General features: G+C 40.9%; 1 protein-coding gene across 2 annotated transcripts in view; it reads left to right on the top strand.

The window, feature by feature from the left end:
• Positions 1–25,859, top strand: part of RANBP17 (RAN binding protein 17) — a 236,230-nt gene that overhangs the window by 160,572 nt on the left and 49,799 nt on the right. For both annotated transcript variants that reach the window (XM_059699170.1, XM_059699171.1), the window contains 3 exons: positions 13,208–13,311; positions 18,959–19,047; positions 24,910–25,017. In XM_059699170.1, coding sequence (XP_059555153.1) covers positions 13,208–13,311; positions 18,959–19,047; positions 24,910–25,017 — 301 coding nt within the window. The remainder of the gene's footprint in view (positions 1–13,207; positions 13,312–18,958; positions 19,048–24,909; positions 25,018–25,859) is intronic.

Here is a 25,859-nt window from a genome sequence, read left to right on the forward strand (position 1 = left end):
TGAAGAAACATTTGAGGAGGAACTATTTATAACACTGATTATTTTTCTTTTTTGGTAAGAATCTACTAGGAAAAAACACCTAACCAACCTGCTAGCAAACCATTGGATGTGATTCTTGGATAGAAATATAAAATATATTCTAATTGAATTCTACAGAATAAATTAGATATGTTTTGTGTATCAGCCTTGCACATTGGAGTGATTAGAAATTGGGTGTCACATTAATTGATACTTACTTTGAAATGCATCTTGGTTTCTGTTCAATAATTTGTGCTTTGTATGAATTTAATCAGATGCTATGTGCCCCAGGTTGTATTTCAGATGAAAATGGGGTGGGGGGAGCGTTGGCAATAAACAGTTGTACGACGATTTTATCAAATTGCTCCTTGTCTAAACTAGATGGAGTAAAGAATTGAAAGCATTTCATCATCAGAATGATGATGTTTCATGTTGGCAACATATTTTTTGTATTCTAAGAAATTATGAATCTACATAAATTCCCTTCGTGAGATAAGTTACACACAGAAGGAAATGGGTGACCGACCATATGTGCATGCATGTTAGCCCTTCCAAGAATCACTTAAAGTTCCCTAGGTTATTTTTAAATTAACTTTGTCAATCTAATAAACTAAAGCAAAGATAGTATTACCCAAGCCAGTAAATGGAGAACCTCCAGGGAGCTGTTCAATCTAAAATACTGGAATAAATAAAAACCTTCTATTTTGTTTAATTTGAAAGGAGGTGAAGTCAGTTGACAAATACTGGAGAGGGGAAGTGTGGAAAAGAGCAGTAACAAGGCTTTTTGTTTTATGGAGAACTAAATATTCATTGCAAATTAGGTTTCTACCAGCCACACATTCAGAAATACTCAGTTCAGTGACAGTTGCTTTCCTTGGACATTTTATGAGCCTTATCTTGAACTGCTCAGATAAGAAGCATGCTTCCCTCAGATATTCAAACTCTAAGATGCAGTTATGTGTTTTCATGATCATGGAGATGCTAATATGAAAATACAGTTTATAGTCACGAAGAGACAGTTCTCTCTATAGGGATGCAGGTAGCATAGCATCCATCCACCTTTGTGGCTGATGGCTGGTACTTGGCACCTGAAGATGTCTCTAGCTTACATTTGAGAAATATAAATAACAAGTAAATGAGTTGAATAAGAAAGGAAGACTATTCTAGAAATAGCTACTAAAGATAGAAGTAAAAATACAGAGGAAGGAAACTTTCCTTCTCTTTAGTAATAATAACTAACATGTTTACACATTTACAGTTGGCAAACCATTTCACATACATTATACTGTTTGATCCTCAGAACAGCCGACATGAAATAGATATTACATTGTTTACCTGTTAGACAGGTGAGGTACAGAGATTAAAAGACGTGCCCAAGGTCAGTCATGTACATTGTAGCCCTCTGACCACACATCCTCATTCACTTTTGCTGTTACTTCACCTTTTACTTCTCAATCAATTAAGAAAAATAACTTTCTTCTTCATTTTTAGGTGAACTATTTGAACTGAATGATTGATTTGAGGCTTGGGGGCAGTGAGAAGAAGGGAGAAGGGATTACTTTCCCAGCTTCTATCAAATAAACAGATTCATGTTTATTTGCCCTATATAGGTATATTACAGCCCTATGATCAGTGAAAGTCAAATAGTTTTTAAAATGTGTCCTTATGTCTAATGATTGGGCAAAGCATGTTTTTTCTCATAGATAAAGGAACACAAAGGGAGATAGCCAGAGGATCCAGCAAGTGAGAAGTTTGATCAGAAGTAGCTAATGTTTCTCATAAGTGGGAAGACTGCATCGACATATCACTTGTGTCCATGACTTGGCAGAGACTATCTGGAAAGTAGACGTTGGGGGTTGGGGGGCAATAAGGGGTAAAGAAGCAGCTGGAAATACTTGGAATCTATAATGAGATCATTAAGACTAATTAGCTGGCCCTGTAGGCAGAAAGCAGCCCATTAAGTCCAGATCCAGTTTTAATAACTTACCTGGTTTTGAGGGTAGAGTCCAGAGCACTCCAGGGAATAAGGTGCCTCAGGGATGAAACTGGAAGGTAGCTTTCTTAGGGAAGGCGTACACTAGTCTGCAGTGGGTGCTGGAGTTTTCCTCTGGGAGCTAAAATAAACATTCTGGTTCCCTGGGGAGGGGAGTTAAAGGGAGCCTCTGTTTTTTCATCTGTTAAATGGATATATGTCCCTTGAAGAGTCATGCGGCTTAAGTAAGATAAAGATGTGTGCAAAGGGCCTGGGACAATTCCTATCACAAAACAAGTACTCCGTGTATATTAATTGAGACACAAATATTTATTGTCAGCACTATTAGGGACACTGACTGCCCCTGGGACCTCAATACAGTGCAGGTTCAGTGCCCATACTGCAGCTGCTCCACCCTCAGTGCTTGGGCACAAGCTGAGGGCACCTTCAGCTTCCTACCCTGCCTGAAGCCACATTCATTTCAAAGCCTGCCAGGACTCCGAGGCAGTTTGGAAGGAAACTGAAATGAAAACCCCATTCTGGGATCTAGCTAAGCACATTTCTCAAGATCTGTTGTCTAGGGCATTAAGGTGCTGTCCTTGGAAGCACTGGCGAGGAAGAGCAGGCGGTGTGGGCCTGCACCTGCGCAAGGGGCCACTCTTCCGAGATTACCCCAGGGATTGGTTCTAAGTGGATTCCTTTCTCACTCGCTGCCTCTGAATCTCCTTGTGTCTCTCCTCTCAGTTCTCCTTAGTTGGAACAGAGGCATTAGACATTTACTGTCTATATTAGTTTCCTGTTACCACTGTAACAAATTTGATGACTTCAGTGTTGCAAATTTATTACTTTGCAATTCTGGAGGTCAGAAGTCCAAAATGGGTCTCAATGGACTAAGTCAAGGAGGGCCCATGGCCCTGTTTCTCCAACAACATCGGACCAAGTCCTTCTCGTGCTGCCTTCTCTCTGGCTTCCCCCCGGCTCTCCTAACACTTCCAAGGGCCTTTGTGATTACATGGGGCCCACTTGCATAACCCAGGATAATATTCTATTTTAAAGTCCATTGATTGGCAACCTTAACTCCTTTTGTCATAGAACCCAAAATATTCACAGATGCCAAGGATTAGAAGCAAATGGACATCATTGAAGGGCCAATATTCAACCTGCCATATAGTAAATCCTAGTGACTATCATCATAGTTGGTTACCATCATTTATTATTACCATGATTATTTCATTACTTCTCCTTGGCCACGCCCCAGCCACCAGTAATTCAGTTGCTATTTGCATTTGAATTTGAGGAAATGAAATTTTCACTGCTCTGCATACATTTCAGGGGGTGGTGAGGGGTAACCAAATCCTGATTTTTATTGGTGGTGGTATTGGGGGTTTGTTTTTCATCTTTTTGAGATTTAAATACCATAAAATCACCCTTCTAAAGCATACAGTTCAGTAGTACTAGTATATTTAGAATATTCACAAAGTTTTACAGCCATCAACACCTAACTTCAGAATATTGTTATTGCCCCAGAAAGAAGCCCTGCTCCTTAAAGTCGTCTCTTCTCATTGCCCCTACCCCCCAGCCTGACAGCTGCTAATTTACTTTCTGTCTCTCTGGATTTGCCCATGGTAGGCATTTACTGTCAATGGAATCCTATAACGTGGCCTTTCTGTCTGGCTTCTTTCACACAGCATGTTTTCCAGGCTCACCCATATTTTAGGGTGTATCAGTACCTCATCGCTTTTTATGGCTGGCTAATATTCCTTCGTATAAACAGACCACAGTGTGTGTCTCCGTTTATCACTGATAGCACTCGGGTTGCTTTTTTCCTTTTGGCTGTGCGATCCTTCTGCTATGAATGTCTTGTGTGTGTTTTTGTGTAGACGTAGGCTTTCAGTTCTCGGGGGTATGTATCTGGGAGAAAATTGATGAGTCAAGTGGCAATTGTGTGTTTAACTTTTTGAGTAACTACCAGACTGTTTTCCAGACTGAGTACATCATATTATTATTGGCTGCAGTCAAAACAACAAAAAATGCTAATAGCTATCATTTATTAAGTGCCAAATACTAAGCAAAGGGGTTTACAGATATTTTCTTATTTAATCCTTACAGCTAACTTTGTGAAATGCAGTAGTCTCTCCTTACACGTGCGGGATATGTTCCAAGACCCACAGTGGATGCCTGAAACTGCAGATAATACTGAATCCTATCTATACTATGTTTGTTCCTGTAATACACACCTGTGATAAAGTTTAATTTATAAATTAGGGTTAGTGAGAGATTCACCACAATAATGAATAATAAAATAGAACAATTATAACTGAACAATGTACTGTAATAAGAGTTATGTGAATGTGGTCACTTGTGTCACGGGACCCCTTGCTGAAGTCTTCCTGTAGGCTCTTTGCTTTCTGGGGCACCACGTCACCATTAATCAGAACACATTTTCTGCTCATGTCTTCCACCCACAAGTTTAATGCCTTCTCCATCTTAAGCACTCATCATGCACTATGAGTGTAACTTTTGCTGTTTTGAGGTCTAACAGCATAACTAGCACGAATTTCTTTTCCCTTCACAATTTCATGGATAGAACATTCATTCTTTTTTTTTTTTTTTTGAACATTCATTCTTACAATAGACTAGTGACTCAATGCACAGATTCGTGCACAATGAAAGGAAATTAATTAGAAGGTGGCTGGCAGGGCAAGGTTGGGCTAGACGGGCCAGACATGCCCTGAAGCCAACCTCCCATGGTCCCTCCCCAGCCGACTGTACCTGGTGGCACCAGGGCTCAAAAGGCGTCTGCGGAGTGAGTGGGGTCCCTCCAGCAGGTGGGGTCCCTCAGCCTGGCCTGTGGGGATTGGGCCAAAACCAGCTCTCCGACATCCCTCGAGGGGTCCTGGAGTGTGAGAAGGTGCTCTGCAAAGTTGTTGTCGTACAGTGTGTGGAACACAAACACAGTGGGCAGTAAACCAGATTTGGGGCAACAGAGCCCCAGCAACAACATATAACCCATGGCCAAAGGTGGAATTGCGCGGCCCTACAAGGAATTGGGCTCCCTCCTCTCTGGTTTCAGGGTGCGTCACCCAAGAACCGCTGCTGCCAAGTCATTGCAGCTCAGCAGCTCCTACAGTGAGCATCTGCCCCCGGTGATAGTGCATGTCATGGCAATCGGTCAGACAGAGGGAGGGACACTTAGCATATTAGCCTTTTATATATATATATAGATCTTAGCAACCTCAGCATATGATATTTTTTCTTTTTTTTTTTAAATTAAATCTTTATTGTTCAGATTATTACATTTGTTCCTCTTTTTTTTTCCCCCCATAACTCCCCTCCTCCCAGTTCCCGCCCCACCCTCCGCCCTCACTCCCCACCCACTGTCCTCATCCATAGGTGCACGATTTTTGTCCAGTCTCTTCCCACATCTCCCACACCCCTTTCCCCCCCAAGAATAGTCAGTCCATTCCCTTTCTATGTCCCTGATTCTATTATAATCAACAGTTCATTCTGTTCATCAGATTATTTATTCACTTGATTCTTAGATTCACTTGTTGATAGATGCATATTTGTTGTTCATAATTTGTATCTTTACCTTTTTCTTCCTCTTCCTCTTCTTAAAGGATATCTTTCAGCATTTCATATAATCCTGGTTTGGTGGTGATGAACTCCTTTAGCTTTTCCTTATCTGTGAAGCTCTTTATCTGACCTTCAATTCTGAATGATAGCTTTGCTGGATAAAGTAATCTTGGTTGTAGGTTCTTGGTATTCATCACTTTGAATATTTCTTGCCACTCCCTTCTGGCCTGCAAAGTTTCTGTTGAGAAATCAGCTGACAGTCGTATGGGTACTCCCTTGTAGGTAACTGAGTTTCTTTCTCTTGCTGTTTTTAAGATTCTCTCTTTATCTTTTGCTCTTGGCATTTTAATGATGATGTGTCTTGGTGTGGTCCTCTTTGGATTCCTTTTGTTTGGGGTTCTCCGCGCTTCTTGGACCTGTAAGTCCATTTCTTTCACCAGGTGGGGGAAGTTTTCTGTCATTATTTCTTCAAATAGGTTTTCAATATCTTGCTCTCTCTCATCTTCTGGCACCCCTATAATTCTGATGTTGGTACGCTTGAAGCTGTCCCAGAGGCTCCTTACACTATCCTCGCATTTTTGGATTCTTTTTTCATTTTGCTTTTCCGGTTGGATGTTTTTTGCTTCCTCGCATTTCAAATCATTGACTTGATTCTTGCGCTCCTCTGGTCTGCTGTCGGGCGTCTGTATAATATTCGTTATTTCATTCCGTGTATGCTTAATTTCTCGTTGGTTCCCCAATATAAGATCGAGGGTCTTATTAGTTTTCGTGTAGATCTCATTAAGTTTATCGGCAGCTTCTAAACAGTTCTTGAGAGACCTTAAAAGTGTGGTTCTGAACTCTATATCTTCCATTGACAATTTTGTCCTGTTTCTTTGTCTCCGCATTTTGTTATGCTTCCTTGGTGCACCCCCTAGTGGTCTTTGTTCGCAGTCTTATAGTTAAACCTTGATTGTTGTAGCTAATTCCAGGGAGGGTTTGACCTCTAGGCCAAGTGGCTATGAGAATCAGCTGTGTCAGCAGTGAGAGAACTTCTGTCCTCTAGGGAGGTGCTAATCTAGCCTTTGCCTGAGGCTATCCGGCAAATGCCTCTGTGCAGGGCTTGGGCGGGGCGGGTCGCACAGGATCAACAGGGTGGGCCGGAGAGAGCAGTTATGGCGGCTCTCAGGCCTGTCCCCAGGGGCTCTGCCTCTCTGAGTCCCAGCACCCGCTGCAAAGCTGTGAGAGAAAGCTGCACTCGCTCTGACCGAAGCCAGACAGTCCCGCTTCTCCCGTTTGAGTCTGGGTCCCTAAAGACTCGCCCGGATCTGGTGCTCAGAGTCTGCGACTCCCTTCCGATTGAAAACAACAACCGCGCCCTCCGCCGCCAGCCTGCTCCGTGCACTCCGCACCTCAGAATTTGACTTCAGCACTGCGCCTCCTCTGAGTGTCCGTGTGCGTTTCTCTTTCCTCCTAGTTGTAGGACTTCCACTCAGCCAGCGTTCCTGTGGTTCTGGGTGATGTCCCTTCCGTTTTTTGGTTTCACTTTTGAAGTAGTTGTTCAAAGCAGCAAACTCCGGCGTTAACCTATGCCGCCATCTTGGTTCTCCTGATATTTTTTCTTTATTAAGTCAAGAACTTAACACTTCTCTCTGGTATCTCCAAATTGCCAGCAGCACTAATCCTGTACTTTGGGGTCCCTATTAAGTAAAATAAGGGTTTGTTGGACACAGCACTGTGATGCTGTGATAGTAGATCTGACCAAAGTGGCTCCTGAGTGACTTGTGGATGGGTAGCATGTACAGCAGAGATACACTGGATGAAGGATGGTTCACGTCCCGAGCAGGGCACTGCAAGATGGCACAAGATAGCATCATGCTTCTCAGAACAGCATGCAATTTAAAACTTATGAATTGTTTATTTCTGGAATTTTCCATGTAGTATTTTTGGACCTTGGTTAACCACAGATAATTGAAACTAGAAAGTGAAACCACAGATCAGGGGATCTACTGTAAATATTATGTCTCTTAATTACAGAGGAGGACACTAAGGCTTAGATGAGTGAAGCGACTTTATCCAAAATCAGGCAGCTAACAGCAGGAGAACCAAGGTCCAAGCTTAGAACTTTCAGAGCGTCCACTCCTTCCTGCACCCTCATCTGCCTGCAGCGACCATTGTCACTGTCCTTGTGCAATTCTACATTTAGAAAATACTTTAGGGAAAAAAGAGGACATATGTAATACTTTCAAAAATAAAGATTCTTTAAAAAAAAAAAAATACTTAGAGAAACCAAGATGGCGGCATAGGTAAACACCGGAGTTTGCTGCCTCGAACAACCACTTCAAGAATACAACTAAAAGACGGAACGGACATCATCCAGAACCACAGGAAGGCTGGCTGAGTGGAAGTTCTACAACTAGGAGGAAAGAGTAAAGCATACCGAGACTCAGAGGAGGTGCAGTGCTGAAGTAAAATACTAAGGTGCGGAGTGCATGCGGAGCGGGCAGGCAGCTGAGGGCGTGGTTGTTGTTTTCAATCCGGAGGGAGTCTCAGACTCTGAGCTCCAGCTCCAGGCGAGTCTCTAGGGACCCAGACTCATACGGGAGAAGCGGGACTGTCTGGCATCGCTCAGAACCCTAGGGCAGCTTTCTCTCCGTGAGGCTTGCAGCAATTACTGGGACACTGAGAAGCAGAGCCTCTGAGGGCAAGACTGAGAGCAGCCATAATTGCTAACCCCGCCCTGTTGATCCTGTGGGACCCGCCCTGCCCAAGTCCTGCAGGGAGACTTTTGCTGGATAGCCTCAGGCAAAGGCTAGATTAGCACCTCCCTAGAGATCCAGGAGCCAGGAAGCCCAGAGGTCAGAGTGGGACCATCTAGTTTGCAGCTCCATGGAACCATAAAAGACACACTCAGGGGGAAGACTCAGTGAGCACCAAAGCCCCATTGAAGCAAGTCTAGCCCCAGAGGGGTGTCTCCAGCACAGAAGTTCTCCCACTGCAGACACAGCTGATTCTCACAGCCAATTGGCCTGGAGGTCAATTCCTCACAGTGATAACTACAACAATCAAGGCTTAATTACAACAAGACTGTGCACAAAGCCCACAAGGGGGTGCACCAAGAGTGTCTACCTCAGGTAATTGGGACACTTAGCACAGAAAGGAACTCTATTGACACAGTGAAGCATAAAAATGCCGAGACAAAGAAACAGGACACAAACGAAAGAATTGGAGGAAAGCAAACTGCTGGATATAGAGTTCAAAACCACACTTTTAAGGTCTTTAAAGAACTGTCTAGAAGCCGCCGATAAACTTAATAAGGCCCTCGAAAAGACTGGTGAGACCGCCGATAAATGTAGTGAGATCTTCAAGAAGACTGGTGAGACTGCCAATAAATGTAGTGAGATCCTCAAGAAATCTAATAAGACCCTCGATGTTGTGATAAAGGATCAACTAGAAATTAAGCATACACTGACTGAAATAAAGAACATTATACAGACTCCCAACAACAGACCAGAGGATCGCAAGAATCAAGTCAAAGATTTGAAATACGAAGAAACAAAAAACACCCAACCGGAAAAGCAAAATGAAAAAAGAATCCAAAAATATGAAGATAGTGTAAGGAGCCTCTGGGACAGCTTCAAGCGTACCAACATCCAAATTATAGGGGTTCCAGAAGAAGAGAGAGAGCAAGATATTGAAAACCTATTTGAAGAAATAATGACAGAAAACTTCCCCTACTTGGTCAAAGAAATAGACTTACAAGTCCAGGAAGCGCAGAGAACCCCAAACAAAAGGAATCCAAAGAGGACCACACCAAGACACATCATAATTAAAATGCCAAGAGCAAAAGACAAAGAGAGAATCCTAAAAGCAGCAAGAGAAAGAAAATCAGTTACCTACAAGGGAGTACCCATACGACTGTCAGCTGATTTCTCAACAGAAACTTTGCAGGCCAGAAGGGAGTGGCAAGAAATATTCAAAGTGATGAATACCAAGAACCTACAACCAAGACTACTTTATCCAGCAAAGCTATCATTCAGAAGTGAAGGCCAGATAAAGAGCTTCACAGATAAGAAAAAGCTAAAGGAGTTCATCACCACCAAACCAGTATTATCTGAAATGCTGAAAGGTATCCTTTAAGAAGAGGAAGAAGAAGAAAAAGGTAAAGATACAAATTATGAACAACAATTATAATAGAATCAGGGACATAGAAAGGGAATGGACTGACTATTCTTGGGGGGGAAAGGGGTGTGGGAGATGTGGGAAGAGACTGGACAAAAATCGTGCACCTATGGATGAGGACAGTGGGTGGGGAGTGAGGGCGGAGGGTGGGGCGGGAACTGGGAGGAGGGGAGTTATGGGGGGGGAAAAAAGAGGAACAAATGTAATAATCTGAACAATAAAGATTTAATTAAAAAAAAAAACAAATTATGAACAACAGATACACATCTATTAACAAGTAAATCTAAAAATCAAAGGAATAAATAATCTGATGAACAGTATGAACTGGCGATTGTAATAGAATCAGGGACATAGAAAGGGAATGGACTATTCTTGGGGGGGGGGAGGGGTGTGGGGTGAGGGAAGAGATTGGACAATAATCGTGCACCTATGGATGAGGACAGTGAGTGGGGGAGTGAGGGCGGAGGGTGGGGTGGGAACTGGGTGGAGGGGAGTTATGGTGGGAAAAAAGAGTAACTAATGTAATAATCTGAACAATAAAGATTTAATTTTAAAAAATACTTTATCCTAGAGCAGTAAGATTATATCCTATATAATAAAGAGGTAATATACAAATTGACCATCACGCCCTCACACAAGATGGCTGCCCCCATATGGGCACAAGATGACCGCCACAAGATGGCTGGCAGGGGAGGGCAGTTAGGGGCAACCAGGCCAGCAGGGGAGGGCAGTTGGGGGCAATCGGGCCAGCAGGGGAGCAGTTAGGCATCAATCCGGCTGGCAGGGAAGTGGTTAGGGGGTGATCAAGCTGGCAGACAGAAGCGGTTAGGGGCTATCAGGCAGGCAGGCAGGCGAGCAGTTGGGAGCCAGCAGTCCCAGATTGTGAAAGGGATGTCCGACAGGGATCGGGCCTAAACCGGCAGTCGGACATCCCCCAAGGGGTCCCAGATTGGAGAGGGTGCAGGTTGGGCTGAGGGACAGCCCCCCCCCCCAAGTGCATGAATTTCATGCACTGGGCCTCTAGTAGTTTAATAAAGTGTGTGTATTACATATTTAAGGGTTTGATAATGTTTACTTCAATTAGTTTCTGTATTATTCTATGTCAGGTGTTAAGAAAATAAGGGAGTTTTAAAACTCACCTTTATTGAGCAACTACTTTTCATTCAAATACAGTATTTCCCTAATATTTGCAGGCACTGTTGTAGGTGCTAATACTGTAATACTGGTACTACCATTACTGTTTATTGAGAATCTTCTATTTTTCATGTGTTATAACATTTAATATTCACAATAAGCTTAAAAGTTAGGTATTTTCATCCTTATTTTGAAAATGAGAAAACTGAGACTCAGAATGTCCAAAGTTAACTAGTGGTTAACTAGGCTCTGTTTATGCAGAGCCTTCCCTGCGTGATTCTCCTTCACTGAGAAATGCAAAGATGCACAGTCTCAGCTCTCCGGAAGTGAAAGCAAAGAAGATGTCAGTAATTTACATACACATATGAATTTTATCTCATTCAATCCCCAAGGTAACTCTCATCAAACAGTGGTAATGGTGGAATGATGTAGGTGGTATTGTTGGTATTGTTATCAGCTCCATGCCTAAACGCTTGCAATTCAAGACCTACTGATAATTGCAGTCTGTCATAAAGTCAGAGAAAATGCTATGGGAATGAAGGGAGAAGGGGGAACACGGGCAGTGGGACTCAGAGTGCTTGCAGGGGAGGTTAGCTCAGACATTGGAAAAGTGATCATTTGACCTGGGCTTTGGAAAATAAGAATGGCTTCTCTAAAGCTTTCTAATGTTGTCATCAGTTGTCTGAGGGTGTATCTAAGAGGAGTAATTGGTCACATAGCCATTGACAGAGCAGGGATTATAATCTGATCCGCTTTCCCCTTCACCTTGGATCCTGGCCCTTGTCCAGAACAGCATACCAGGAAAGATTTGTTGGTCTTTTGACATCTCTTTGTGAACAAAGCTAAGTCCTGGTTCTGTTTGACTCTAGAAACAGATTATGTATGGTTAAAGGGAAAAGAAAAGCCGCAAAGGACCGGGGTCAGCCAGGTCACCTGCTCCAAGTCAAAAGATGCCGATTTGCCCTACCTGGTTCAGTGGATAGAGCACCAGCCTGTGGACTGAAGGGTACCGGGTTTGATTCCCATCAAGGGCACATGCCTGGGTTGTGGGTTTGATCCCTAGTAGGGGGTGTGCAGGAGGCAGCCGATCAATGATTCTCTCTCATCATTGATGTTTCGCTCTCTCTCTTCCTCTCCCTTCCTCTCTCTGAAATCAATAAAAATATATTTGTATATTTTTAAAAAGATGCCAGTTCTGCCCTGATCTGTGTGTGTGGCCTTGGACCTCAGTTTCCTTATCTGCAGAATGATGTATAGGCTAGTGTTTCTCAAACATTTGTATGCATCTGAATCACCTGGAGAGTGTCTTCAAACAAAAATCGCTGGACCCCACCCCAGAGTTTCTGATCCAGCAAATGGGAATGTCCATCTAACAAGTTCTCAGGTGACGCTGATGATGTGAGGCCAAGGACCAAACTTGAGAACCACTGGTCTCTTCTCTGAGATCGCATTTCCTCTCTAGTGCTCTATTTAAAAACTAACGGCATAGAAATCAGGGGCCTGGACCATATAGTTCCACCTCCAACTGCATATGCAGTTGAGTAAGTCACCTAACCATCCTCTGCCTGTGTCTTCATCCGTGAATTATGGCTCTTAGTTCCCTGTGACATAGGATGAATGAGAGAGTCAACTCCCACTTACAAGAAACCCCTTTTGAAAGAATACTTCATAAATTGTCAATTGTGCATATCCATGTATGAAGACTCCACTTTGCATAATTTTTGAGGAAACCTTTAAAATGAAAAAGCAATAGAAAATGTCTCTCCTCCTCTTTTCTATAAAGAAAAGGAAGTTTGATGTAAGAGGAAGTGTTCCCATGGAGAATGTACTTAAAATCCAAATGACCCAGGAGGGACCTCATCCTATTTGGCAGATAAAAGTTTCCCTGCCATCTAGTTAACAAATTAATAAAAAAGAGCATAAATAAAAGGGAATAATAACTTAGAGCTGAACACCTGAGTCCGTGAGCCCTTTAGGGCCTTGGCACCCAAAGAGAAGGGGAAAGATCCTTGTCTCAGAGGCTTTGAAAGAGGCTTTCCTTGGACATTAGGGGAGCTCTGGGGGCCCTAAGAGCGAAGGGCTGACATGCCCGGGGCATGAGTCTGTTTGATCCAATAAAGAGCCAAAAAAAAAAAAGTCTGGTAAGTAATTTCGCTATTTCATTTGGTGCAAAAAAAAGAAGGCAAAACGGAATAGTCAGTGAGCCAAAGCACAAAATGGGCAGGATGTGAATGCAGGCCGACCCTTCCCCAGACATTTCTCCGCCTGCATGAAGCGCTCACTGCTGAGGCTCACACACAGTAGCGTGCATTTAAACCATGGTGACCCTTTTGTGTTTTTTGATAGGCGAAGATGAGGACGAATTTGAGAATTTCATGCTGCCTCTTACAGTCTCTTTTGAAACAGTATTACAAATATTCAGCAACAACTTTAAACAAGAAGATGTGAAGGTGGGTTTGTTTCCAAACAGGAGGAAAGGCAATTTTGTTCATTCTAGAATCTCCAGGTCCAGAAGAAGGTGCTGCATGTCCACGTGTGCTCTGTGCCTCGTCCGCATCTTGTCCCTAACTGCATGTGTCTTTCCGTTGTACTTTTCATATAAGTGTTGAAGTTAATGGGCTTTGAGATCAGCGATGAGTTGGGACAGTAAGTTTACGATTAGGTGACACAGACTTGTCTCTCATTGCAGTTAATGTCTTTAAAAGAACATTTCTCGTGGGCACACCACTTTAAGCATCCCTGTCCTCTCATCTACCCTGAACTGTATGTTTCAACATATTTATATGGAAGAATGCACAAACATACACATGTTAAAACACTACATCTCTAAATATTTTTTAAACAATTTATATAAATCAAGACTTTATTAAATGGCTAGGCATATATGTATAAATAGGAGCTGGTCTTGAAGTATTGCATTCTTAAACTGAACAAAGTGATTAGGATAACTGATAGCTAAGTAAGGTTTTTATGTGCCTGTGGGAGCCATATTAGGATTGATTTGACAAGTCAGTTCAGCTGTGGCAACAGTCATAATATCTAAGGCAACATTATGTTTTATTAGTAAAATCCTTAAGTGTAGCAAGCTGTTTGTGACAAAGCAGCCCCATATTTTAATGTGGAGGATGGGGAGCACAGGGTCTGCTCAGTCGGAAGAGCATCTTCTGAAATTATAATGTGTCCAGGCTGTATTAAATAGATTGACACTGATTATTATTTGTAAGAAAGTAATGTAGTCCCGAAAATGTAGGCACCTTTGCTGGTGATGCTTGAGTTATATTTTATCGTTATTTGAAATAAGTTGACCAAAATATTAACCATCGCTTTGCATGGCTCCTCTTCTCTCTACAAAAAAAAAAAAAAAAAAAAAAAATTCGCAACAAGAAGCCAACTAGAAAAATAATTGCCTTTGATGATTATTTTAGGATAATTCTTCTACCAAAAACTAATTAGCTAAATACTGTACCTTTTAATTTGAAATAAAGTTTTTGAAATTAGTATTTATCAGCATGCAATAGTCACAGAATTTTAAAACCAAAAGAGATTGTAGAGATTTTCTTTGCCTTTATAGTTTTGTTGAAATTCTACACCAGTTTCTATGCGGGTAGCTGTGTTTTTCAGATGTGTCACAGATATTTCGTGACCAACAAGATCTTTGCAGCTTTAAGGTAGCTATTGCTTTATGTCAAAAAGAAGCGAGGTTGAAAAACACCATCTTTATAAAAATTCCATCTGTCTCATTGGAAGATTTCATTATGTTCCAAGTCCACTTTGATGTGATCCCATCCAGTTTGATAGAAACCATCTTCCTCGAGTCATTTTTAATGGAGTTCCAGTGATATATCCCTAAACCAGCAAGTTCTTAACGACCCTGGAAAGTGACTGCTTGATTACACTTTAACGGTATTTGCAAATAAAATCACAAGTAATTAAGGGGAAATCTCCAGGCTTTTGAGCAAGTTTGATGCATGATAACTGCCTGATTCAGCTTCATCTAGAGTAATGCTGTGTAGGCAACAGCTACGGAGATCAATAGCAACGTAATGATGGTGGCAGAATTAAGTGAGTAACCTGAGAACTGTGCCTCAGAATGCATGCAGCTGCCACGAACCAGGGCCACACAGTGCACTCCGTGCTTCCGTCCTAAATGTTCATCAAAAGACGCCCTGCAGGAAAATGGAGTTAGATGCTCTTTATTGCTGATCGTGTCTCTTGCCACATTTATCAGGGAAATTGGATTAGCAGTTGGCAGCTGCAGGTAGACAAGATTCTGCAGTGATTAAATATGCAGCTTGGCTGCATTTGTTGTGACAGACCTTTAGTAAATTCTACTGTAAGCACCATCTGTCTAATTTGTATAAAGAAAACTTGGTGCTTTAAGCCACCAGTGAAGAACTAAATCTGTTGCTTTATCATAAACAAAACTTTTGCACTAAATGCTTTTAAATGTAATTTATTAGGTTAGGGCTATTTTTCTATCATGATGAATAAATAATACATGCAAAAGTGCTTTCAGGTACTTCATTTTGCAAGGACTAGAGATAAAAACGGTTCGGTTTTGTTCTTCAATAAAGTATTTAGTATTCCAATCCACAGGAGGTGATGCTGTTAAAATATCTCTATGAAAATGCCTTGGGACTGCCATATTCATTTAATTTGCAACCCTTACCAGGATTTTCTAACTCCCTATTTATAGATATTTTTCAAATGCAGATTTCAGGATGAACATAAACATTAAGGACCAATGTTGCCAAATTGAAATATGGTTGTGAGGGGAGGAAATGCTGCAAAACCCTTAAATTTATAGCTTTGTTTTCTTACTTAGTCCTAATAAAGTTGAAGAGAACATTGAATTTTTGTCTTAGGTTTTTCTCTTCAAAGTAAAAGGGGGGGGGGGGTGCTATGACAAATCCTGGCTCTAAAGCATTCGTTTAAAATATATGTTTTTCCCATATATTTGGGTCCGTAGTAAAATATAGTCCAATACTCCCCTGACTCGTGCATCATTTTTTATTTGACCATGACATCATCAGTTTTAAGGAAAATGAATGAAAACTTCTCAGAGGAAGAGGAGCAGTTAAATAGGAACCTGCTATCTTTAGTCCCTTCGTATAAACTCCACAATGTTAAATTATTTAAAATCCCTGATTTTCAGCATGCGCACATTAAAAGTTTTCGCACTAAGTGCCAAATGTTGCAAACAGCACTTTAACAGAATGATTTTGCTTTGATCCCTGTAGCAGTTCCTGAATAATTTATCACAGGTTATTGCCTTAATTCTGGAGAGGGATAGAGCAATAAAGGCAGATGAAAACACTCCAGTTGAAACACCTTGGGGCCTGCTCATTCCTCTGACACGGCTCTTTTGTTGGAACTATTTAGAGGTTATTAAGATGTGTCTCCAGAATTAAGAGTATGCTTTAAGGATGAAGACAGCCATCTTAATTCTAAAGACAAAGCACAATGACCCTTCACCTTCTTTTTCTTTGTTGTTATTATATAGTAGAATTATGAGGATAATATTATAGCTGCCCCCAGTAGTGCCACTACAGTAAAGGGTCTGTCAGACTTTCCATTAGAAACCCTGTTTTGGGGGTCAGGGTGGAAGGAGCTGCATTTCAGCTGTTTCCCAGCCCATCCGTCTCACACTTGGCACACAGACAACTGTTTACCGGGCAGCGGACTGAAGCACTGAGCAGTTTCTCCGTGGGCTTTCCAAAAGGAACCTTCAGGATCCGATGCCCCAGAGTTAACCCACTCCCCAGAACACCCTCCCTACAAATACAGCGCCGCTCACTTTTCACATCAGCCAAGTGTTGACCAACTGCAGGAGAAAGGCAACTGTTCAGATAAAGCTCTCTGTACTATTTTAAATGAGATGGTAAGTTGTGGCTCCTCCTGCCCTAAGTTACAATCGGATCACCTTTCACTCTCAGCCGGTTAGTAGCCTGGCTGAGCTTCTAGTGAACAGTTTTCCTATCTCATACCAGAACTGGGTATGTCGTGGCTCTCACGAAAATACTCCCTTAGTGTTATTGGAGTGTCAGTATAGCTAAATATAGTACTCATGCTGTTTGAGATAAAAGATACTGTTTGAGCTTAAGAAATCTGTTTCTTATGTTAACACTGCGTTTTCCTGCCGATGAAATCTATTGAAAACATACATTTAGTTATTTCTTAGTGCTTTCTCTACTATATAGTAACATTTTCTAAACTTCAACATAGATAGAATTTCATAGATTTGAGTCCATTAAACCATGTCTGTGAACTTGGCGTCTTTTAAGGAAGAAATTTATGGTGAAATAAATAACATTTTTGTGTAATGAGGATAGTCTAAAATATTCTAAGAGTCGTTTGCATTGGGCACAGAGAAAATAACTCTTGGCTCCTCTTGCCTAATTTAGAGTTGAATGGTGAGTGCCTGATACATATGTGAAAATTTAAGATAATATGAAGAGTAGCCTGTGATCTGTAAGTGTACATAGTAAAGGTAGAGCAAAAAGACCACTGTAATAGACCGCAGAGCCAAATAGTCTGAGTCAAATTGCTCCAGGAGGCTGAGAAACGTGGGAGACTGAGAAAGAGGGAACAGGTACCGGGTGCTGGAAATAGGTTGCACAAAAGGCAAAAAGGTTTTTAAAAAAATAGCAGGTCACATGAGAGACCTATACAGGAGGCCAACTGGTCACAGAAAAACAAGGACTGGTGAGGTCAGGAGAGGAAAAAGAGTAAGTCACTTAAAGAAGCAGAAACAGGGAGTCAGGGTTACAGGTTCAGAAATTCAGGTAAGCGTCATTCTATAAACTGAGACAGCACAGAAACAATATCCTCATAAGCAGCTTCCAGCTGCAATGACCTGTGAGGCGGGGTGGCGGAAAGATCAGAAATTCAGACACCCTGGCAGAGAAACTATTACTTGGTACTTGGAAATGTTGCTCAGTCATTAAGCTGAGGGTCATGATTCACTTCCAAATCCTTAATGATAATTTAAACACCTTCCTAAAGAGGTTTTCATTTATAACCAAGGCGCGAGGAAAAAGTAAATCTGGTCAAATGAAAAGTTCAGAGAGCATTTTCTGGCGTATTTCCACTGAAACAGTATCTTCAGAAATCACAGTTGCGGATCTCAATTATCCCACCCCCTTGTTTTGCAATTATGTTTATTTGTGCTCCTTGTCCTGACATTCTAGCATCTGTTCACGGGTTTTCTGTTTCTCTTCCCATGAATCATCCTAAGGACAGCTTAATTAAGCATCCAGAGTCCTAGTCAGATCTCTCTTATTTTAGAATCAAGTATTTTTTGTTTTTCTAAAACAAAAATATTTATAGAATACTTAGTATGCATCAGGCTCTTGTTAGGCATTTTTACATAAATTTATCAAGTTTATTCTTCACAATTCCTCTGAAAGAGTATTAGCCCCTTTTATAGATTAGAAAACTGAGGCAGAGACTGATGCATTGCCTTGCTCTAAGACTTACAGCTAAGAAGTAAGGCTGGAATTCAATGTCAAGTCTTCTGACATGGAATGTAGAACTCTTCCCTACCCCCCCCCCTTTTTTTTTTTTGCTTGGGAAATGTGAGTTCCTTTCTTGTTACATCATGGCACAGCAGGTCACCTGGACAGTTGTAATTTGTCCTCGGTTACTCAGGATATTTCTGAGAGACCTTTAGATGCCAGTGTACTCCCACGGTAGACTTCACTTTGCAGAGTAGAACTGATTTCAGGCGAGCCGGTGTTGTTAAGACTTGCTATTATTAAATAATGTCTAGACAGTGTGCATTTCTGTTTTGTGCTGTTATCAGTCCTCGTTTTGCTATTTTGGCATTATGCAGAAACAAAATGTTTTGTGAATCTAACTCCCTATAATATTAAAATTATGACTTAGCTCGGTTTATAAGAATCAAAGTAGAGTTGGTCAGCAGATTTCATGGTGTGTTCGTTTAAAGTGTCTATGGTTTTCTGTAGAAAGGGATCTGAGCGAGACATTTTAGCTAATGAATCAAAATCAGATATGTGGTCATTATTGCCTGATTATTACTCCATCTGCTCTGTGCTAACGTGAAAATCAATTACTGTGTCTCTTTCCCACTGACAGCGTATGTTGATCGGGCTGGCAAGAGATCTTCGAGGGATTGCCTTTGCACTGAACACAAAGACCAGCTACACCATGCTGTTTGACTGGATGTATCCTTATTACACTGTGACAATACCAGCTCTGTGCACAGAGGGATGCCAGGCCCCTCGCTTTCGTTTAATAGTATGGCACAGTAGGGAAGAGGAAACAAAGCTAAATGAACTAATGTGTAATCAGCTAAAAATTACAGCACAGTGGCAGCCGTGCAGATAACTGAGCAGAGCATTTGGAGACCCAGCTCAGAGGTCACTTTTTCGGGGCCATTAAATATTGACAACTTAAAAATCACATCCCCAAAGGATTGTTTTTGTTGGGGGTGCAGGCATAATCGGGCTAACGTCTTTAACTCAGGCCCAGTGCAGCCTACCGTTCGGCATTTCGAGGAGATTTGAATTTCTACTCAATCTTAATTAGCAGGGCTGAGAAGGTCACTTTATCTCTTAGAGGCTTAATTCATCATGCTACAGTTTTTCATCACCATGAAAATATTAATGGACATGGAAAGGAGGAAATAAGTGGTCAGGATTTTTCATTTGGTACATGAATTTACCTTGGCCAAAGCTTAGTGCAAACAGCAAAATAAACAAACAGACATCCCCCACAGAAATGTCTCATCACATAGGAGTGGAAATAACATGGGCCTTAGGGTCAGAAATCCCAGCACCTCACTTTTTGTGTAAACCTTGGCCAGTCATTTGCCCACTCTGAGTCTCAGCTTCCTCATCTACGAAAGGAGACATCCAGAATCACGGCTTGTTAATAACCATTCAGATAGGTAACGCACTTTGCGTAACGTCTGAAACATGTTGGGTAATCTTAAATGGTTATTGTTAATATTGTTTTAATAGTATTGTATGAATCCTCCTTGACCCTAACAGGAAGTGACAACGTACGCAAGTCGCATACGTGTAATATAAAGTTGCCGAGCCTTTATGCATGGAACCATCAGAGAACAGAAAAATTCTCTGGCCTCAAAGCTATTTGGTTTTTTAAGTTGCACTGCTTTTCAATTGCTCCTTACAACCCTTATCCAAACTTCCTTCATAAATTGTAAAAGAAACTTCTTTAAGGCAGTCTGATCCAGCTACAGCCAAAATATAACCGACAGGGAACCTGGGCATGTTTTAGGGAAAACTCTCTCTGTATTTTTTAAATTAACATTAATTTGAATACTGACCTACATTTTACTGTTAAAACCTACTTCATTAGATTTCTATGCCCATAGAAGGTTAGAGACAATGTTCCATGTCATTGAGGAATCGTGTATGTCTGTATCAGCATACAAAGTATATGTACAGAGATTACAGATTTTAACATGGGAATTCATGTAATTCTTTAAACTATGAATGATAAGTTGGAATTACATATGGCCCTTTTATTTCTCTAAACATAAATAGAAGCTCATAAAGTAAAACTTTCATTTATTTGAAAAATCATAAAATCCTAGTTTCCTCACTTTAAAATTGATGGTCATCTTAAAACCCAGCTACAACTCTAGGATGTCCAGCAATTGATGTTTCATGTTTTCCTCATCAATAGTCTTCACCAAGAGTCAAGGCAGAACCTTCTCGCCGAAGGTCAAAGAATAAAAATAGCTTCTGTAATTGATGCTGCCTAAAATTTATAGAGCATACTGCAATTTAAGTTTTTAAGGAAGGCTGCTGTCCATTCCCTGACTTAGCTCCTTCTTCTTGGCACCTATTTCAATGGTGAAACTTTTGTCCAGCAGATGGCAGAAAATAGCAAATGGAAAACCTTGGGACTTAATGTTTTGTTTTGAACTAGAAACCATTGTCTCCAGCATTTGACCATAGATGTTGCAGTTATTAGGGTCCAAGGCAGAGCGTGAAGTGTCAGTTATGCAGGAAGTTGTGTTAGGTTGCCAGACGGGTGGCTTGGTACAGGCCTTGCTTACAATAATCGAGTTTCAGTAGCAAATCAGCTTCCTTGGGAAAAGGCCAAAGGCTTTTCATAATTGTATTGACAACAAAATGAATATGATAAATGGTATTCATTCAGTTGAGACAAGATTTATAGTTTTCCTTTGGGCCAGGATGAAGAGCAAATATTTATAATAATAGTAAAATTTGTTTAAAAGTTACATTATTTGATCATTCAAAAAGGTTTATTAAAATATTTCGAAATACTTTAAGCAGTTTCACGTGATAAAACGTACAGAAGCTTTCCAAAGTATTCTAGTAATGTAAAAATGAATAAGAATATGATTAAAAAAACATGGATATGAAAGTCATTTATTCTTCCTGAAATATTGATATGTCAAACCGTCAGTGGTGATTCCCACATTACTGCTGGGGAAAGCTTATTTGCCTTTTATCCACATAAATGTGTGTTCTTTAATTTGTTATACAGTCCTTAGCATGCAGAGGAATCATCCTATAAGAGCACATGTCATCTTACAGTCAAAATGCATTTTATTTATGGTGATTATTTGATAAAATGCTATTTTAGTGGTTAGCTATTTAATTCAAAAACATTTCTATAAATACTGACTGCATTAACTGCTACACGAACTACATTGCTCATCACTCTGTCCTTCCAAAACTAAATTGCCTGAAATTCCACAGCAACCATGTTGACAAATGGTTCCGCTGCTGGAGAATTGAAGAAAAATTATTGATAATCCTTCTTTGCTCCTGTCGTGAGAATGCAATAGGAAAGCCCCTTACCTTGCAGTGTTAAGTCACCTTGTTTAAACATTCCCAGATCACATTTAGACTGAAGTATCAAAAATCCAGAGGGAAATTGAGGGGGGAAGGGGGGGGAAGCGGGGGAAAGAATGTATATGATGCTATTTGCTCATAGTCTTTTAATAGTCATAGTCTGATCTTTGAGTCCACTGTTTTCCAACCCGTCAATCAGTTGTGTTTATTAATATGCATAAAAGCATGCAGAGGCAAGGCCAGACAATGAGCTGTGTAGACGAGCACAAACTCTGGACTGGAACAGTCTTAGATTCCAGTCTGGTTTCACCACTTACCTTGTGAGGTCTTGGGCATGTTACTTAATGTCTCAGAATCAGTGTTTTCTTCTGTGAAACAGGGCTAATAACACCGACCTCACAGGTGTGTTGTAAAGTGAATGAACTGACACAGGGCCTAATACGGCGCCTGCACAAAGTAAATGCTCTACCACTATCGTTTAGTTCTGTTCCCTAACAGGGATGAGACAAAGCAGTCCCATTTGCTCACTTACTCAGCAGATTTTGCTAAAGTCTGGGCTAGGTTTTATGAGGGATATAGATTACTTTGGATCAAATCCTACCCCCAAAATGATCTTACGGTTTAATAGAGCTGGTTAGATACCTACATAAGTGACTATAATAAAATATAAAAGGTGATAGATGCATTAAAGATACAAATGGAGTGATTACATTTAGCTAGAGAAGCAAGAAAGGTCGTATAAAGGTGAAGGATCTTATCAAATAAGTAGGATTGGACTGCTGGAACTGTTGGCTGGAGCACAGGTAAGGAAGGGTAATAGTGGAGAAGACATATTGTTATACAGACCACTTCCTGGTTAGAACTACAGGTTGTCTGGGACCCTTGAATATCAGGCTAAGGATTTAGATCCTTATTCCATAGATAGTACAAAGCAATTGATTGTTTTGATTTACTAACAAAATCAGAATTACATTTCAGGAACAAAATAATGATCGATATTTTGGAAAGACTGAAGTAGGGAAAGAAAGTAAGCCTGAAAAATCACTGTTCGGCAAGCATTTTTTTTTTTTTTTTTTTTTTTTTGGAGTGCTCTGTGCCAGGCCTGGAGACTGAATAAAAGGGTTGCTTTTTACAAGAATGAATAGAAGAGTGCTCTTTAGAAGTCCACTCTAGTGGGTGTAACAAATAACTAATAATCAATGTGTTGTAACAAAAATGCGTATAAAGGACCATGTGATCATACGAGGAAGAGACTGGTGTTTCTGACAAGAAGAGTAGGCTTCCAGGAGTGAAAGTTGGGCGAGGTGTTGAAAGGTGGTGAGGCAGGCATTTGCCAGACAGAAGGGAGAAGAGTGGCTTCCAGCGGCATCTGCCTTTGTGAGCAAAAGTTCAGATGTTTCACATCCGTGGAATACCTTTCAGAGAAGCTCTGAGCTGGCAGGCCCTTTCTGTTCTGGAACCACATTCTCACACCCTTACCTCCTAACAGTTTTAACGAGGTCTTTTGTTGTCTTCTGGTATATGTCGATGTTTTCTCTATTATGAAGTCCCGTAGAGAAAGAATTATGTTTTTACTCATTTCTTTTTAGGGGGGTTGATGGGGGTAGCATATAGAAAGTACTAATAACTACTGGGTTAATGGGTGGGTGGATGGATGTTGTCAAGAAGCAAATCTCATATTCTTTTCATTTTCTTATATTTGGCATCTTACAAGGTAGCATCATATCCTTAATGTTTGTGTTTTTCATTTATGTGATGTAGGCCTTAGGAATTCATTGAGAAGATCTAGGTGAAAGCAATTCGATCTGTTCCTCTTCTACCCAAGGGCCCCTACTGTCTTCCTCCTGTCCATGTAGACGTAGTCCTCACAAGGCCACTGGAAAATTAGGATTGGGTTCCGATTCTCAGTCGGAGTCTGGCATTCTCACTCTGAAGCCCTTTTAACCTCCCTGCTTGGCAGACCTCTCCTCTGCTTCCCAACATCACTCATTTTCTCAGTGGCAGTCACCTCTGTCAGAAGCATATTAGAATTGGCACCACTCTCATTCCACACAGCACAGGGAGCATCCCCTCCTGTCCCCCAGCCTTATCCCATAGTGAATGCAATATGCTCTGAAAAATAGGATGGTCCTAATACCCTTAGAATGCCTTGCAAAGGGCCTTGTGTGCGCTTATGATATTCTTAGATCCTGAGATTTGGGTCTTTTCCATTTTCTGATGAGCCCTTCAGATGCTTCCTCCCCAGTGATCACTTCATTTGTGCTCTTACGGTCTCAGTGGAACACTGGTATAGAGGAACGGAGACGAGAGAGTTGGCATCAGTGGGTTTGCAGGGAATTGAGAATGGCTGAACCTAGATCGGGTAGGAGTACTAGGAAACGAAACTGGATGTAGTCAGGGACCACATCTTAAAGGGCCTTGTATGCTATGCTAAGGAATTTGACATTTATTCTAAGAGCAGGAAGAAAATTGCTATTTTTTTCACCAGGGAGATCTCTACCCATATCACACAGAAAAGGAACACAACCAAATGATTCAGTTCAGCACTTTTCATCTGCAACAGAAAGACAAGTACATTGGAAAACCTCAGAAAGAGAGCGACTTGGGGATTAGGAAAAGGAAATGAAGACAGGAGCATAGTAAGAGTTTTTTTCTGCTGCAGTTTTAGACCTTAATTTGATCTTTATGTGTCCATTTGGCAAGGAGGAGGCCAGTTGTGGGTTAGAGCCATTGAAGCTGTCAGTTTTCCAGGTTCTGATGGTCAATGGTCATTGACTTATCAGAGACATAAACTCCTTAGTTGTTGAGGACGTTTGAGAATTTCTCTTCGGGTGTATGTAACATAGCACTACCTTTTAGCAACACTGAGTAGATTAAAAGTTACCCAAAGGTTTTCTTCAAACTAACATCCCCAGTGTTCCTTGGAGTTACAGTGGGTCCAAGCAGAGCAGGTCAACAACTTAAAAGAAAGAAAGAATGTATGTAATTTCTAAGCTATGAGATAGATAGCATGTGATTTATTATTACTATTTCCCTCTACTTTTATATATTTTAAGAATTCATAATGAGCAACTTATTCCTTAAGTAGTTTGATACCCAAGAAACTCTTAAAATAACAATTAAAATATGTTTTTATCCTATTAACTAAATTTGTTTTCCTTTTAAGGGGCACTAACTTTCAGGAACAATCTTTCTTTTGACACTTAAGTTCTTTAACAGGCTTTATAAAAGGTACCCAACATATCTTCCCATTCTGCAGAAGGCTATTGAGCAGTGGTATGGAGAGCCAGCATGTACCACTCCCATCTTAAAGCTTATGGCAGAACTGATGCAAAACAGGTAAGAGGTGTGATGGGGAGTGAAAAACAATCTATTTGGCAGCAGTCTCCAGACATCAGAACTTATTGCCTTATGTGTGTATAATCAAGGCTTAGCAAGAACCCAGGAACCCAAACAAGATAATCAGTAATAGCAATAGAATTAGAGACATAAGGCTGAGTCCTTCATAGAGAGAGAACACAGTATACTTAGGATCTATGGAGCTGGGAGGAAATTGAAGACTACAGCTACCCTTGTTTAAAATAAGCCAAGACACAAAATGGAAGAAGGCCAGATATGTTAACTGTTTCACTGCTTAACTGCAATTCTGTAGAATTTTAAAGCAGGAAAGAAGTTTCGAGGTCTCTGAATTGAGATGCTTCATTTTGTGGATAAGGGACAGAGTCCCAGGGCAGTTCAAGACACAGTTTGTCGCAAGAGCCCTGGGGATTGTCCTGGCTTTGATTTCTAAGTTATCCTTCTTCCTCTTAGGAATAAGGTGCATGTATATGGGTGATTTATGCCCTCAAATTTTTCATTTAAACGGCGACTACAACACTTCCCAGAAACTGCCTGTGTGACCTTATAATTTGCATAGACCAGCAGAGATTCAATAACTCTGCAGATAAATATTAACAAAGATGTAGCCAAAAGAGAAAGACTGCAATAAGCTCATTGGTTTACCTCTTTAAAACATGTCATTGTGAATATGGCTTAGCACCAAATTACCTGTCACTTAGCCATCCTGTCTCATCAGCTCCTCTTTGTAATCCGCGTGCTGGAAGGGAGATACTCAGACAGGAGTATGGATTGCCGCTTTAATTTTATCTCTGGTGCTGAGATTTCATAGCAATAATTTAAAA

Source organism: Myotis daubentonii, chromosome 5, assembly GCF_963259705.1.
Source record: "Myotis daubentonii chromosome 5, mMyoDau2.1, whole genome shotgun sequence".
Lineage (NCBI taxonomy): Eukaryota > Metazoa > Chordata > Mammalia > Chiroptera > Vespertilionidae > Myotis > Myotis daubentonii.